This window comes from Prionailurus viverrinus, unplaced genomic scaffold, assembly GCF_022837055.1.
Source record: "Prionailurus viverrinus isolate Anna unplaced genomic scaffold, UM_Priviv_1.0 scaffold_38, whole genome shotgun sequence".
NCBI classification, from domain to species: domain Eukaryota; kingdom Metazoa; phylum Chordata; class Mammalia; order Carnivora; family Felidae; genus Prionailurus; species Prionailurus viverrinus.
Window position 1 is genome coordinate 2,852,030 of NW_025927606.1, and position 14,460 is coordinate 2,866,489.

At 53.4% G+C, this 14,460-nt stretch overlaps 1 protein-coding gene across 7 annotated transcripts in view; it reads left to right on the forward strand.

Moving 5' to 3' along the window:
* Window positions 1-4,999, forward strand: part of BANP (BTG3 associated nuclear protein) — a 118,975-nt gene extending 113,976 nt beyond the window's left edge. For all 7 annotated transcript variants that reach the window (XM_047846127.1, XM_047846126.1, XM_047846125.1 and 4 more), the window contains 2 exons: window positions 285-428; window positions 4,362-4,999. In XM_047846127.1, the coding sequence (XP_047702083.1) occupies window positions 285-428; window positions 4,362-4,433 (216 nt within the window). In that variant the 3' untranslated portion in view covers window positions 4,434-4,999. The remainder of the gene's footprint in view (window positions 1-284; window positions 429-4,361) is intronic.
* Window positions 5,000-14,460: the final 9,461 nt, after the last annotated feature.

Here is a 14,460-nt window from a genome sequence, read left to right on the forward strand (position 1 = left end):
CTCTCCCGGCACCCTCGGCCCCGTCCCTGAGCTCACTCGTGTCCAGCGTGTGGCTGCTCGAGGGGGTCACTTGCACGTGTTGCACAAGTCGGTCACGCCGCGCGCGCCCAACGCTCACACTCGCGCCATACAGGCGCTGGGTTGCGGGTGGGATGTCATTCCGGGGTCATTCACGAGACAGACGGGCCCCGCGGCATGGTCCTGGGCCCGTGCCCCGTGGTTCACGTGGTCACGGCGGAGTGGCTCCGGTGTCCGTGCTGACGGGGTCTGCTTTGTCTCTCCAGGTGCTGCAGGGGGCCCAGCTGATAGCCGTGGCCTCTTCCGACCCTGCTGCCGCGGGGGTGGACGGCTCACCTCTCCAGGGCAGCGACATCCAGGTCCAGTACGTCCAGCTGGCTCCGGTGACTGACCACACCGCTGCAGCTCAGGTGGGTCCCACCCCTCGTGGAAGCACACACCCTGTCGGGATAGGTCCCGGGGCTTCTGCAGCTCTGAGCACAGCCTGGGCGTTTCTGCTTCTGATGTCCCCCCGCGAGCGAGGTCCGTTGTCACGGAAAGGCACGTGACTTGGACACGGGCACCGACGTGGGCGGTAGTTTTTGTAAGTGCCCGAAGCGGTGAAGGCGAGGGCTTGGTTCCCGGCCCACGTGCCGCCAGGTGTTCATCTGTAAGATCAGGGGCCAGCGTCCGGTTGTGCCTCTTGACCCCACGGGGCCAGCTCCCGGGGACTGCAGGACAAGAGGGTCCCTGTTTACCCGAGGTCTCGCTGCTGCTCTGAGAGTGGCAGGGCCCAGAGGTCAGCACTCGCGCAGACAACAGGCTCTGCCTTTGTGGCCTTTGTGGCTCGGCCTTGACCCTTTCCCAGGGGCGGGTTGTGGGTCCTTGTCCCCAGTGGCTCTTCTCTGTGGCACAAATGCAGGATGGCGCTTCACTCGGTCCTGAGGGGCCCCGTCTGGCCTGGTTTCCAGCCTCCCGCCTGGGCGCCTCCTGCGTGGCAGCCGAAGGCCTCTCTGGGAGCCACACGGGCGTTGGGGCCCAGGGTTCCCTCTGCTCAGTTTGTGCGTACTCCACGCACCGTCTGATGGGCTGAGCGCTGGCTCCCCGGCCCCCACCTCCCGTCCCAGAAACCACTCGTCTCCGCGCTCTCCTAGAAGCACAGGAAACGGTCTGGACACGTCCCGAGATGTCAGATAAGGGGGCTGCTGCTTGGGGATTTGACACGTTTGTAGAGCTGCCCCCTGGTGAGTGCGCTTGGCCGGGTGAACACCGTGAATGACCTCTCCTCGGATCTCCTGGGTCTGGGGAGCCAGGCCCGGCCCCCCACGCTAGGGCCGAGAGCCCACTGGAGGCCTCCTCGAGGGGACGGCATGCTCTCGATCCGATGGGGCGACTGTGTGTTTGTGAGAGTAACCTAGGACGGGTCCCCGGACCGCGGGGGTCGCTGGCACAAAGCTCAGGCCGCGGGTGGCCCGTGTTCTGAAACCTCGCGGCCTTCCTGCCGAGCCCAGGCCGAGCCCACCTCTGACGCAGGACTCCCGTCTGCCCCGAGCGTTGGCCGGTCGGCTCCTGCCGGCCTTCTCATACACCCTGCCGTCCTCTGGGCCCGCTCCTGTACTCCTGCCTCCCGGCACTGAGGAGCGGTGTGTGTCTCGATGCCACGGGCCTCTGACGCCCGGAACCGAGGCCCCGGGTTTCCACGCAGCCCTCTCCCCTCTCGCGCTCCGCTCGGGCCCCGTGCCGGTGCTGTGCGTGTGCTCAGCTCTCGGCAGGAAGGAGAATTCTTCTCTGCTTTCCTTGCGGCCTCGTGAGGTGGTTGCCGAGGAATGGAGTTCAGTGGGGCCAGCCGGGGTGCTCGGGGCGACCTCGTGATCGGGTGGCCGGCCGGGTGGACTAGGCGCTCCCGGGAGACTTCGGTTTTTTACCTCCTAATGCGCGGCGAGGCCCCAGCTGGCAAACGCGATTCCTGGAGAAGGCGCCGCCTCTCCGCCTCTCGGTCCCCACCACCCGCCAGGCTACCCTGGCCACTCCCACGTGAGGGGCCACCGCAGCCCGGGCGCTTAGTTCACCTCCGGTGTGGCTTTTGTGCAGCGGTGACCGCAGCGGCCCGCCCCACCCTGGATGTGAACCAAGAAGGGTTGGGTGTGACCGGGAGCCCACGGCGTTGGGGGATGAGGTGGCATTCTCTCTGGCTGGCCCATTTCGGTGGTTTGAGCATTAACTTGTCCTGGAAGAGGGAGCCCCCCTGCAGGCCCTCCTTGTCCCACGCCGGGTGGCTCGTGTGATGCCCCGTGTGGTCGTAAGCGGGGTCATTGCACGAAGGCGGTTCTCCTCCCCGCTGCCCAGCAGTTGCAGGAGGGTCACACGGCGTGCGCCACAGCCCGGGGATGCCGTGTGCCGAGCTGTCTCACCGGCCCGGGTCCGCGGTCATTTGACACATTTCAGAGTGGAGGGAGGCCGTGTCCATCTTCGCTCTTCGCCGCCCTGGGCTTCCTGTCTGTGTTCTTGGTCCACATTCCTGCCTGGCCGGTCTCAGGGCCCACTTAGCGCGTCTGTATAAGAACAGGCCAGAGAATGAGGTTTGCACCCACTGGGGTGTTTTCCCTGTAGCAGACCCCGCTCGGCATGGGCTTGAATAGTCAGTGGGTTACACGGCAGCAGGGTGGCCCCAGGCCCGGCCCCCCACGCATGTCCCCGGAGCCCGCTGCTCCTGTCCCCTCACCTTCCGTGGCCCCGCTGGTGCCTCACACAGACGCGACCACGTCTGCAGAGGGAAAGGGCTCCTGTTTCTTCATCGGCACCAAGGCCTCCACTCCTGTAGGTTTCCTCTCGGTTCGGGTTTGCCCATCAGAACAGGGTCACATACCCGAACTCGCTCCTGGAAGAGATGAGAGTCCCCCAGGAGCCCCCCAGGGGCTGTAAGAGCCGTCTAGCTCCTGAGAGGATGGGCTTCTCTTGGGCAGGAGGCCAGGGCACTGGCCCCATGGAGCGGCCAGTAGGAAGGGCAGTGATTGCCTGTGCCCAGGCAGGTGCCCGAGTTCTCACCTGTGTGGGTGCCCGGGGCTCCCCGCTGCCTCCTTTCCCTCAAACGTCTTGAAAGTTCTGACTCGTCTGCTTGGAGCCCTTTCTCTACGTTTCCTGCCCGAGACACAGGTCTAGTGCTGCGTTTTGAGGACACAGGAGAAGGGAGGGGTCCTCCTCAGAGCGTGGGTGTCCCTGAATCCCAGGCAGGTCCCCACCTCATCTGTGCTCCGCCTTCTGTGCACCTGGGTCCAAAGCTGCCTTTCTGGTTTTTCAAGGATGGGGAGGGACTCTCGCTCCCACAGGGGCCTCTCTGCCCGGCCTGTAACCCACCCTGCCCCCTCTGCCTGCAGCCGCCAACACGGCCGAGTCCACTTTCCCAGAAATTTCCCAGAGATGTGTGGTCGCCTCCGCTGTGCCTCGCAGGTTCATGCTCTGGCCGTTCTTGCCCGCCCTCAGTCCTGGGCTCCGTGGGCCGTGTGGCTCATGCCTGTGCCACGTCCTTCCACTGCAAGGGCCCCTCCCGCTTTCAGGATGCACCGCGTGCAATGTCATTTGATATACAGATTTCAAAACTGAAGCCTTAAGTCTGCAGTAAGAGCTGCAGGGGGCTCCTGCCCGCCAGCATCGTGGCTGTCTGCCTCTTTCTTCCTTCACACCCGCATGCCTGGCCTCTGCAACCAAGTTTCCTCCCAGGGCAGCCGGAAACCCACCTCTGAGGGTCCGATCTTTGTGACGTTGCCTTTGGCCAACGGTGTAGGGGAGCCTGAAGAAAAAAACCCAGTTATTCTCTGTTTCGGGGCTTGTTCGGGATGATTGAACTGGATGATTGGTGACTTACTCCAAGTCGTATTTTTCCCTTTATCTTAAAACTGTGAATATGCATTTGAGGTCCTTTTAATATCTGTAGATCATTGATTAGAACTTCTCTCGTTAAGGAGAGAAAGGTGACTGCCCCTGAAACGTTTTCTGGAACGTTGGGGCAGTTTTTATAAGAAGGCAAAATGGTGACCGAAATTCTAGGTAAATAGGACGGGTTAAGTACTCCAAAGGCATTCCCCAGTGATGCGCAGGGGTGGGACCGGGAAATTAGCACAGAACCTCGTTGGGCCACAGAGCACGTGTGGGGAGGGTCGGTGGGTAAAGAGGGGCCACGGCCCCTGGGAGAGTCTTCTCCCAGAGCGGTGAACCTACGACTCTTGGCCCTCCCTAGCCCTGTTGTGTGTGTTTGTTCCGTGCGCGAGAGCCATTGGTGTTCTGTGACCTGTGAGTGACCTGGATGTGACCCGGACTTGCGTTGGTGGGTACTTTTATAGAAAGCCCTCCTCTCTCCCCTCTTGCAGACGGCTGAGACCCTGCAGCCCACCCTGCAGCCGGAAATGCAGCTTGAGCATGGAGCGATCCAGATCCAGTAGGCGGGCCGGGCCACCCACCCACAACAGAACCTAAGACAGAGCCGCTGCCGTGCTCGGCGCCGGCCCCGGCCAGCCACCCTGTTCTCCACGCGCCCTGGTCCCATGGCTTTGCACGGAGGTGACTGCACGTGCTCTGTTCGAGTGCATCTGAAAGCCTCACCCGCCGGGGAGAGTGTCCCAATGCATACAAGGTGACAGTAACGGCCGCTGCCCCTGCCGGAAGACCCTTACTTTTTGTCCCACTGTCGGCGTCTAGAGAAGAGTGGGGAGGCACAGCGTGCGTTGCATCGAGTACGTGCGGAAAATCAAGAACTACGATATTTTTCTCTGTTCAAACAGCTTTTTTAATTTGCTATGGTGTTTATAACAAAAAAGAAAATTGAAAAAAAAATGGAGTAGCAGAAGCCTTTTGCTGTGTGCTCTGTTCAGTGTAACGAAAATAGGTATTTGCAGAAGACAACTAACGATTTTGATGGAAATATTGCTTACCTACTTTTCTAGGGGGAAATGCTCTCAGAACTGTTAATTATGCATTTCTAATGAAATAAAATGTATTTATGACCACAGCAGCTTTGTATCCTTTCCTCTTGAGAGGTGGTTCACCCTGAGGCTGGCCTCATTCCTGGCGGGTGCTTGGGAAGTCACCCGATAGGCCCTTTCAGCCGTGCTGACGCTGGAGGCAGGGTCCTTGTCAAAGAAAGGGTCGTGGCTGTTTCTTGCAGTCCGGTGTAATGGGGCCCGGGAATGGCTTCCCCAGATGCCAAGCACCGCGCCATGGCATGCCCCCTCTCGAACACGGGTGCCCCTCGGGACAGTGTCAGCCTGTCTCGGTATTGGGGGAGTTTCCGCAGGCAGACTGTGCTGGTGAATGATACGGGCCTCTCCCGCTGTACGGAGTTACAGCTCTGGGGATCCTTAGGGAAACTCACACCCAAAGAAGCATGCTTTAGCGTCTATATCTTAAGAAGAAAGATAGTTCCAAAACCGAAGTCCCAGAGGTGCTTCGCATGACGTGTCCCCGGCAGTGTCTGGGCCGCTCGGTCCCCTCTGTTCTGGCAGTTACCCTGGCGGCTCCGGGAGATTCCCATCAGGAAGTTGTGTTCACCTACTCGGGCGCGCTCCAAGTTGTCATCTCAAACAGTTGGTATCTCCCACACCACCCCGTTGGGGGTTGCTGCGCCGGGTAGTTTAGACCAGCGCCTGCTAAGGGGTGAAGGCGGGCTCGGGCAGCAGCTCCCGGGAGTGGGGCGGTGCCTCCGCGTGCCACGCCTCCATCCACCCTCCAGGGACGAGCAGAGCACCGTGGGGGGTGAGCACAGTCCCTGGGAAGGGCCATCCTCCCGCAGATGGGAACGGGAGAGAGGACCGGCTCCACGAGGCTGGAGGAAGATCCCGTTTATGCGTCTGCAATCGCGGATGGAGGTTAGGGGAGAAAGATGACGTTTACAGGATTCCGGACACAGAGCAGATCCCAAGGAGAAGTAAAAGGAAGCTAATGCTTGCACGCCCACACATCGTTAAAGGCAGAGTTCACTCTGAAGGCAGCCGGAGAGAAAGGACATTCCCCCCGCGGTGGGGTGGCTCCCAGCAGCAGCACGGGCCACCTCTCCACGCCCACTGGAAGTCGGGAGCACAGGCTGCTGCCAGCAGGGCACTGAGAGAAAGAACTTCTCGACGCCAAATTGAGCGTTCACTAAAACTGAATGTCGTTCAGGGATACTGGGGACAGTCGCCATCGGTCCCGGCGTGTCCGTGCAGGGGTACGGCGTTCGTACACCCGAGAGAATTGAAAGCACACGGCCACACGTAAAAACATGTTCACAAATGGTCGCCGTGGTGTCATTGCTCACGGCCCAACAGTGGAGACGGCCACGTGTCTCTCGGCAGCTGAGTGGGTAAGCTGAATGTGACCTGGCCACACACAAAATGAATTTTATTTGGCCATAAAAAGGAATGAGGGTCGGACATGGGTTATAACACAGGCGAGCCTCAAAAACGTCCTCCTGAGTGAAAGAAGCCAGACACAGTAGGCCACACATCACACGCCCCCGTTTCTGTGAACCGTTTCGAACAGGCCAGTCGGCAGAGGCAGCAGAAGCAGATCGCTGGGCGCAGGGGCCGCGGAGGGGAGAGATGGGCCGTGACCGCTCGTGGGGGCGGGCTTTTGTGTGGGGTGGCGAGAAGGTTTTGGAATTCAGTGGTGATGTTGGCCCAGCTCTGCAAATACACCAAAAGTCACTGAAATATACACGTAAAAGGGTGAAATTTTTGGCATATCAACTGTATCTCAAAGCCATTAAAGAATTGGATGGCATTTCCAAAACCTCTCATAAACAAAATGAAGGTATTACCTACAGATGATCCCTCCCATAAAGGAAATTGCAAGGAATTTTCTTCAAGAGCAAGAATGTAGACCCAGGAGGAGGCACACACGGTAATGAACACAGGTAATGTCTAAGTGCCCTGCCTAAAACCGCCTGACATTGAAATTTTCAAACACGATAAAATACTGGAGAAAATTGCCTTGTAAGTTGGGACAGGCAGGAAGGAGCTAAACTTTTAAAGCCCCTTTTTATTGCCCTGGAGACAAAGGATCAAGATCCTGTACGGTTTTAAGATGCCAGGCTTAATATCCTTGACAAACATTTTTAAGAAACGCAGTATAGAGGAAGTGTTAGGCGTGGGGTATCTGAACAACGTGCCGAAGAGACTCAGCCGAGCTGACGGCACAGCGCTGCGTCCAGCGGTCGAAGAGTGCGCAGTCTGCCCGCGTGCCAGACCATAAAGAAGGTCTCTACAGACCGCCCAGGGCTGAGATCCTGCCGCCTGCAACTCTCTGACCACGTGGGATTAAGTTAAAAGTTAATGAGAGGAAAGGAGTGTGTGTGCAAAGGTTTGCAGATTAAGTAATGTGCTTTTAAAGTCACCCGTGGGTCAAATAAATGGAAATCGGTATTTTTAATTACCAATTAAAAATGGCAGGTTGACATATCAAAACTTGTGCAACACGTTGAGAATTGTGAGTTGGTTTAGAAAAAGATTTATGTTTCCTTCTGATACGTTCCCAGAACTGGGGCTCCTGGGCCCTACAATCATTTCTTTTCTACCTTCTTGAGGAATCTCCGTACTGTTTTCCTGAGCGGCGGCACCACTCTGCGGTCCCACCCGCAGAGCACAAGGGCTCCCTTTTCTCCACACCCTCGTCAGCGTTCTCTCTCGTCTCTTTGGCGATGGCCGTGCTGACAGCTGTGGTTTTGGTTTGCGTTTCCCTGTTGTCCAGCGAGCATGAGGGTCTTTCCATGTGCCTGCGGACCTTTCGTAGATCTTCTTTGGAGGAATGTCTGTTCAGGTCCTTTGTCCATTTTTTTAATTGGGTTATCCTTCTTTTTTTGCTGTCAAATCGTGTGAATTCTTTATGTGTTTTGGATACTAACTCCTCATCAGATAACCTGCTTTGCAGATGTTTTTTTTCTCATCCTGTAGCTTGTCTTTCCACTTTGTTGGTGATTTCTTATGCTGGGCGAAAGCTTTTTAGTTGGATGTGGTCCCCGGTCCCACCGGTTATGTTTTATCTTGTCGCCTGTGCTGCGAGCGTCTGTCCAGACCACCGTTTCTGAGACCCGTGTCAAGGAGCTTTGTTCCTGTGTTTCCTTCCAGGAGTTCATGGTTTCAGGTCTTACGTTGAAGTCTTTAATCAATTTCAAGTTAGTTTTTGCGAGTGGTGTAAAATGTGGGTCCAGTTTGATTCTTTTGCACATGAATACCTAATTACCCCAATACCACTTACGGTAGAGGTGGTCTTTTCTCCAGAGAGTATTCTTGCTGCTTTTATTCGACACAGTACTGGCGAGAGCAGTTAGAAAACCAGAACCAGCATATGATTCAGCGATTCCATTTATGGGAATATATCCAAGGGAAACAAAAACACTAACTCAAAAAGGTATCTGCACCCCCACGTTCCCAGCAGCATTGTTTACAATCATCAAGACCTAGCGGCAACCTAAGTGTCCACGGGTAGACGAATGGATAAAGAAGATGTGGTGTCTGTCCACCGTGGAAATTCGTTCTCTTGTAGAAAAAAAGAAACCTACCGCTTGCAACAACACGGATGGACCTTGAAGGAATTAGGGTACGTAAAATGAATCAGAGAAAGATACCGTATGGTGTCACTTGTATGTGGAATCTAAAACAAACGAAAGGCCAAACTCCTAGAAAAAGAGATCAGACTAGTGGTTACCAGGTGGGGGCGGGGAAGGGAGGGGAAACTGGAGGAAGACGGTCAAAAGGTCCAAACTTCCGGCTATAAAGCAAGCGAGTACTAGGGATGTAACGAACAACATGACGACTATAGTTACCACTACTTTACGACATACGCGACGGCTAAGAGAGTAAATCCTGAGAGTTCTGAAATTTGTCCCCTTTTTTCTTTTTCTTCTTTTTTTTGTATTTATGTGAGAAGATGGATGTTAGATGAACCTATTAGGGTAATTCTTCCGCGGTATATGTAAATCAGGCCATCACGCTGTATGCGTTCAACTTGTATAACGATGTGTGTCTATCAATTATTTTTCAGTAAAGCTGGAAGAAAAAAGAGGAGGCATCTTGCCTTGTTCCTGATCTTAGACGATAAGCTTTCAGCCTTTTACCGCCAGGGATGATGTTAGCTCTGGGCTTGTCATACACAGCCTTCGTGAGGACGAAGTGTGTTCCTTCCAGACCTTATTTGCGGAGAGGGTTTTTATCATGAAAGGGCGTTGGAATTTGCCGCAGGCCTTTTGTGCGCCTACTGAGGTGATCGTACAGTCTCTGTTCTACATTTTATTAGCGAGGTAGGTCATGCGCGTGGACTGATGTGTATTGAATCCTCCGCACATCCCAGGGATGACTCCCGCTTGATCGTCGTGTAGGATCTGCTGGTTCTTGTGTTGAGAATTTTCACATCTACAGTCATCGGGCATATCGGCTTATACTTTGCTTGTCTCTTCGTCTGGCTTTGATACCAGGGTAATGCTGGCCTTGTAAAATGAGTTTGGGCGTGTCCTCTCAAGTTTTCTGGAAGAGGCTGAGGAGGATTGGCGTAAATTCTTTAAATGTTTGGAAGAATTCATAGGCGTAGCCGTCTGGCTGGGGCTTCTCTGTGTTGGGAAGGTTTTGATGACTGTTTAATGTCCTTGTTCCTGGTCTGTTCACATTTTATTTCTTCATGATTTAAGAAATAAATCAAGTTGTGGCAAGCCGTATGTTTCTAGGAATGTATCCGTTTCTGCTGGGTCATCTAGTTGGTAGGCACATAATTGCTCATGGCAATCTCCTAGGATCCTTTGCATTTCCAATTTTGTTTGAGTCTCTCTCCTTTCTTCTTAGTCTAGCGAAAGGTTTGTCCATTTTGTTTATCTTTTCGAAAAAACAGCACCACCCAGTGTATGTGCATGTATATATCCTGCCATATCCTTTTAGTGTATTGGGGAACGAATTAACCCTTTTGTTATTTCATAGTTACTTTCTTTGTCTCGTTACAGTTTTGGACTTGAAGTCTTTTTTTTTTTTTTTTTTTTTTTTTAACGTAAGGATAGCTGCTCCTGCTGTCTTTTATTTTCCACTGGCATGGAATATCTTTTCTGTCCCTTCACTTTGAACCTGTGTGTGTTCTTAAAGCTGAAGCAAGTCTCTTTTTAGACCGCGTGCACTTGAGTCTTTGTTTTTTTTAACCCATTCGTCTAGTCTCTGCCTTTTCGATTGGATAATTTAATCCATATATACTAAAAGTAATTATTCTAAGAATAGCTGGTGCCATTTCATTCATAGTTTCCACTGCCTTCTAGCTTCCTTGTTCCTTCCTTCCTCTCTTACTGTCTTCCTTCGTGGAGTGATGATTTTCTGCAGGTGCTGTGCTCTGATGCCATTTCCACCATCTTTTACGTATCTTCTCTGGGGTTTTGCTTTGCTGTTAGCATGAGGCTAACTTAACATTTTATGATAGTCTCTTTAGGGGCGTGTGGGTGGCTCAGTCGGTTGAGTGTCTGACTTCAGCTCAGGTCACGATCTCACGGTTGGTGGGTTCGAGCCCCCCGTCGGGCTCGGTGCTGACGGCTCGGAGCCCGGAGCCTGCTTCGGATTCTCTGTCTCCCTCTCTGTCTGCCCCTCCCCTGCTCACACTCTCTCTTTCTCTCAAAAATAAGTAAAAATGTTAAAAAACATTTTTTAAATAAAAAAGTCTTTTTAAAGCTGATGATCTCAATCGCACGAAAAAAATACCCTTTTACATTTTTGATGTCACAGTTTACATGTTTTTATATCATGTATTCATTGACAAATTAGCGTAGCTATTTTTAATACTTACGTCCTTTAACGCTTATGCTAGTGTCAGTGATGAACGCGTCAGCGTACGTGTGTTAGAGTGTTGTGAACTTGACCACGTCCTCACCTGCCTCAGCGTCTTCTGTACGTTGGTCTGTTTTCGTGTCAGTAATCAGCCTCTTCGCATCTCAGTTCTTCTCGTAAGACAGGCTCGTGGTGAGGCTGCCCCCACATATGTTCTCTGGAATGGCTTTATCCCCCTCGTTTCCGAGCGACACCTCTGCTGGGTGTTGTGGTTGGCAGCTTTTTTCTCTCGGCGTTTTGCGTGCATCAGCCTGCTGGTTTCTGACGTCCTTCGCGTCTGCAGACAGCCTGTGTGGGTTCCCTGTGTGCAAGCAATTGTTCTTGTCTGGCTGCTTTTAAAAACCTCTCTTTTCCCTGTGGTTTTGGGGACTCGTATTATCGTGTATCCTGGGGAAGGTAGCTTGGGGTTGAAATCAGGGGTGGGGGGGTGGGGAGAGGGGCTTGAGCTTAGTGAACTTGTATTTCTTGAACTGAGCTCTCTGCCCTCCTCTCCTGGGACTCCAGCAACGTGCACACTGTGTCTGGACGTTCTCCTGTAACTCACGTTGCGTTCCTTCGTGCGTCGTCTTTCCCCTTCCTGTTTGTTCCCTTGCGGATGCTTCAAGGGACACGCCTTCTGGTTCGCCGCTGCCTCTTCTCTCTTCCGCCTGCTTCGAGTCTCTGCTGAGTCTTTTAGTCACGGTATTCTTGAGCCTCAAGGTTTCTGGTTTTTATCTATTTTTTATTACTGTTTTGTAAATGATGTTTTTATTTATTTTTGAGAGAGACAGAGACAGAGCGTGAAGGGGAGGGGCAGAGAGAGAGAGAGAGGGAGACACAGAACCCGAGGCAGGCTCCAGGCTCTGTCTGAGCTGTCAGCACAGAGTCTGACGCGGGGTTCGAACCCACGAACTGTGAGATCATGACCTGAGCCGAAGTCGGACGCTTAACCCACGAGCCTCCCAGGTGCTCTGGGGTTTCTGGTTTTTTAAAAAAAAATGTTTTCTATTTCTTTTCTGGACTCCATTCTCATATTGTTCACACATTGTGTCCTAATTTCATTCACTTGCCTGTGTTTTCTTGTTTATTGTGTTTCTTTAAAAGCATTATTCTGAATTCTTCTCAGACATTTCACGGATCTCCCTTTCTTTGGGGCCACTCGTTGTCGCTTTATTGGTTTCCTTTTGAGGTGTCGTGTTTCCTTGATTGTTGTCATCCCGTGGCCTTGTGTTGACATCTGGACGTTTCGAGAAGCGGGCACCCGTTCTGGTCGGTACAGATGGGCTCTGGCAGGGAAGCCTTCACAGGCAGCCCGTCCGGGAACGACGGTGAGCCGTCTGGCGGGTTGTGGTGGGCTTGCCGCTGGAGTCCTCGGGTGGGCGGCCTGGTGCCTGGGGGTGCAGGGTCAGGTCTGGACCCTGAGTTCACAGCGGGCCAGCCCTGGAGTCTGTGGGGCACTCGGGCACAGACCGGATGCCCCTGCCCCCGGGAGCACGTCTGTGTCTGTGCTGGGGATGATGCGAAATGGTCTTGTCTGAGCTGCGCTCCACCCGGGCGCTCCGACCCGTCACCCGGGCTCCTTCACGCTTGCCGAGATGTTCTCCCGTGTGGGTGGTTGTTCAACCCGATGTTTCCGGGAGGGGACGACGCCAGAAGCCCCCGTGCTGATGCCGCTTAGCAGCTCCCGTCTTCGTGGACTCGCACGTACAGCTTAAAGTGTCGTCACAAGGACAACTCCGGGCGCGTGTGACTGCGCTGGGCGGTGTTCCCGGATGCTTAAGAAAGAGAAGCAGTCTGTTACACACTCTTTCACGAAACAGAAGAGGCTCGTGTCCCGTCTTGTTTCATGAGGCAGCATAACCTTGGTGCTAAAACCTGACGAGGACGGGAGGGAGGGAGGGAGAGGAAGAGAAAGAGAGATGGTTATAGAGCAGTGTTTCTCTTGAAAATCCCAACAGTTGTAAACAGGGTGTGGACGAGCTGGATCTGCTAATATTGAATGGTAACGTATTATGGCCCAGGTGGGTGGGATTCAGGAATGCAGATTTGTATATTTTTTAAAATGCACGCAGTTTACCACATTCATGAGATAAAGCATGATCTTGATAAACTCAGAAAAATCATTTGTACAATTCGATACCTATTCAAGATTAAGAGGCAAGAGTGCTTTTAGCAAACCAGGAATAGAAAGGAACTTTCTTAATCTAATCAAATGAGAAATCTGTGACAGACATCCTGCTTAACTGTGAAATATCGAAAGCTCTGTCCCCGAGATGGATTGAGGCAGGACCGGCCGCTCAGCGCTGCTGGGGTCCCCACGCTGCAACACTAGCCAGAGAAGGGGATTTAAGGGTGCCGGGCTTGAAAACCCAGAAACAGAACTGCCACCATTTGCAGAGATAATGTTACATGTGAAGAAAACCGAAAGAAATCCAGATTCACAGGCAAACTATTAAAAGCAGGGAGAGAAGTTTAGCAAGGTTGCTGGCCGCGTGCCCAACGTACAAGAATTGATTCTTATTACCAGGAACAATCAATAATGATCACTTGTTTATTTATTTACATTTTTTATTTTAAAGCTGAAGTGAGAGAGCTGAAGGGGCAGAGACAGAGGGACAGAGGTCAGATCCAAGAGGTGGGGCTCAGACCCACGAACCTCGAGATCGTGACCTGAGCTGAAATCCGAGTGGGACGCTTAACCGACTGGGCCCCCCAGGTATCCCCTGACGACTGACTTGTCACAGGGTTTCGGACACTTAAGTTATGTGGAAACTAACAAAAGGTAAGTAACAGGAAACTAAAATACTCTTGGAGGAAACCTAAGAGATGTAGGTGTTTGGCACGTCTGTGGATTGATTAGAAGCTTCAAGGTGTCCTTTCTTCCCTAAATGATGGATCACTGCAATTCCAGCTGAACTCGAAACGGGGACTTTTGTGTAAATTGACAAGCTTGTTCCAGAAGGTATTTGAAAATGCAAAGGGCCAAGAAGACCGTCCTAAGGACTGAACAACTCTGGAGGGTGGTGTGGCGTTACCATGAGCGTGGGATCGGGCTCCTGGAGGCAGAGCCATCCGAGGCACCCCGCAGCCCAGAGGAGGGGCAGTGTTGTCCACGGGCGGTGGCCGGGTCAGTCGGATCCCCACCGGGCAGCGGTCGGGGACCCCCTTCACAGCATACACAGAAACCAGTGGCGGGGGTGGGACACACGTAGAGGACCGGCACGAAACTGCCGGCAGGCAAACGATGGTGCTCTCTGCACGACCCTGGAGCTCCAGAGGTGTCTGTCACCAGATGCGGAAGTTCCGCGTGCAATGGCAGCGCCCGGCAGCGGGGGCCTCTGGTTCATCCAAAGGCGCCGGTAGAGAAGGGGCAGGTGTTGTCCGTCTTTTTAGCCCACAAAGGACACGGGCTCAGGGTCCATGAGGTTGTGAGGTTCCCTGTTATCCGAAGGTGAACAGACAGACCCATGTCTAAAGGGACCAGATGGAGGAGGGAAGCCATGGTGATGATTTCTGGAGACGAGGGTAGAAGTGCCCGTCGCTCTCTGCTGACGAATTATTTAACGAGTAGTGAATTTTTGTCACGCGAACAGATGCTTCGAAAACCCACAAATGGCCACTAAACATCTGAAAAAGTGCTCGATCTCACTGGTCCGATCCAAGCCAC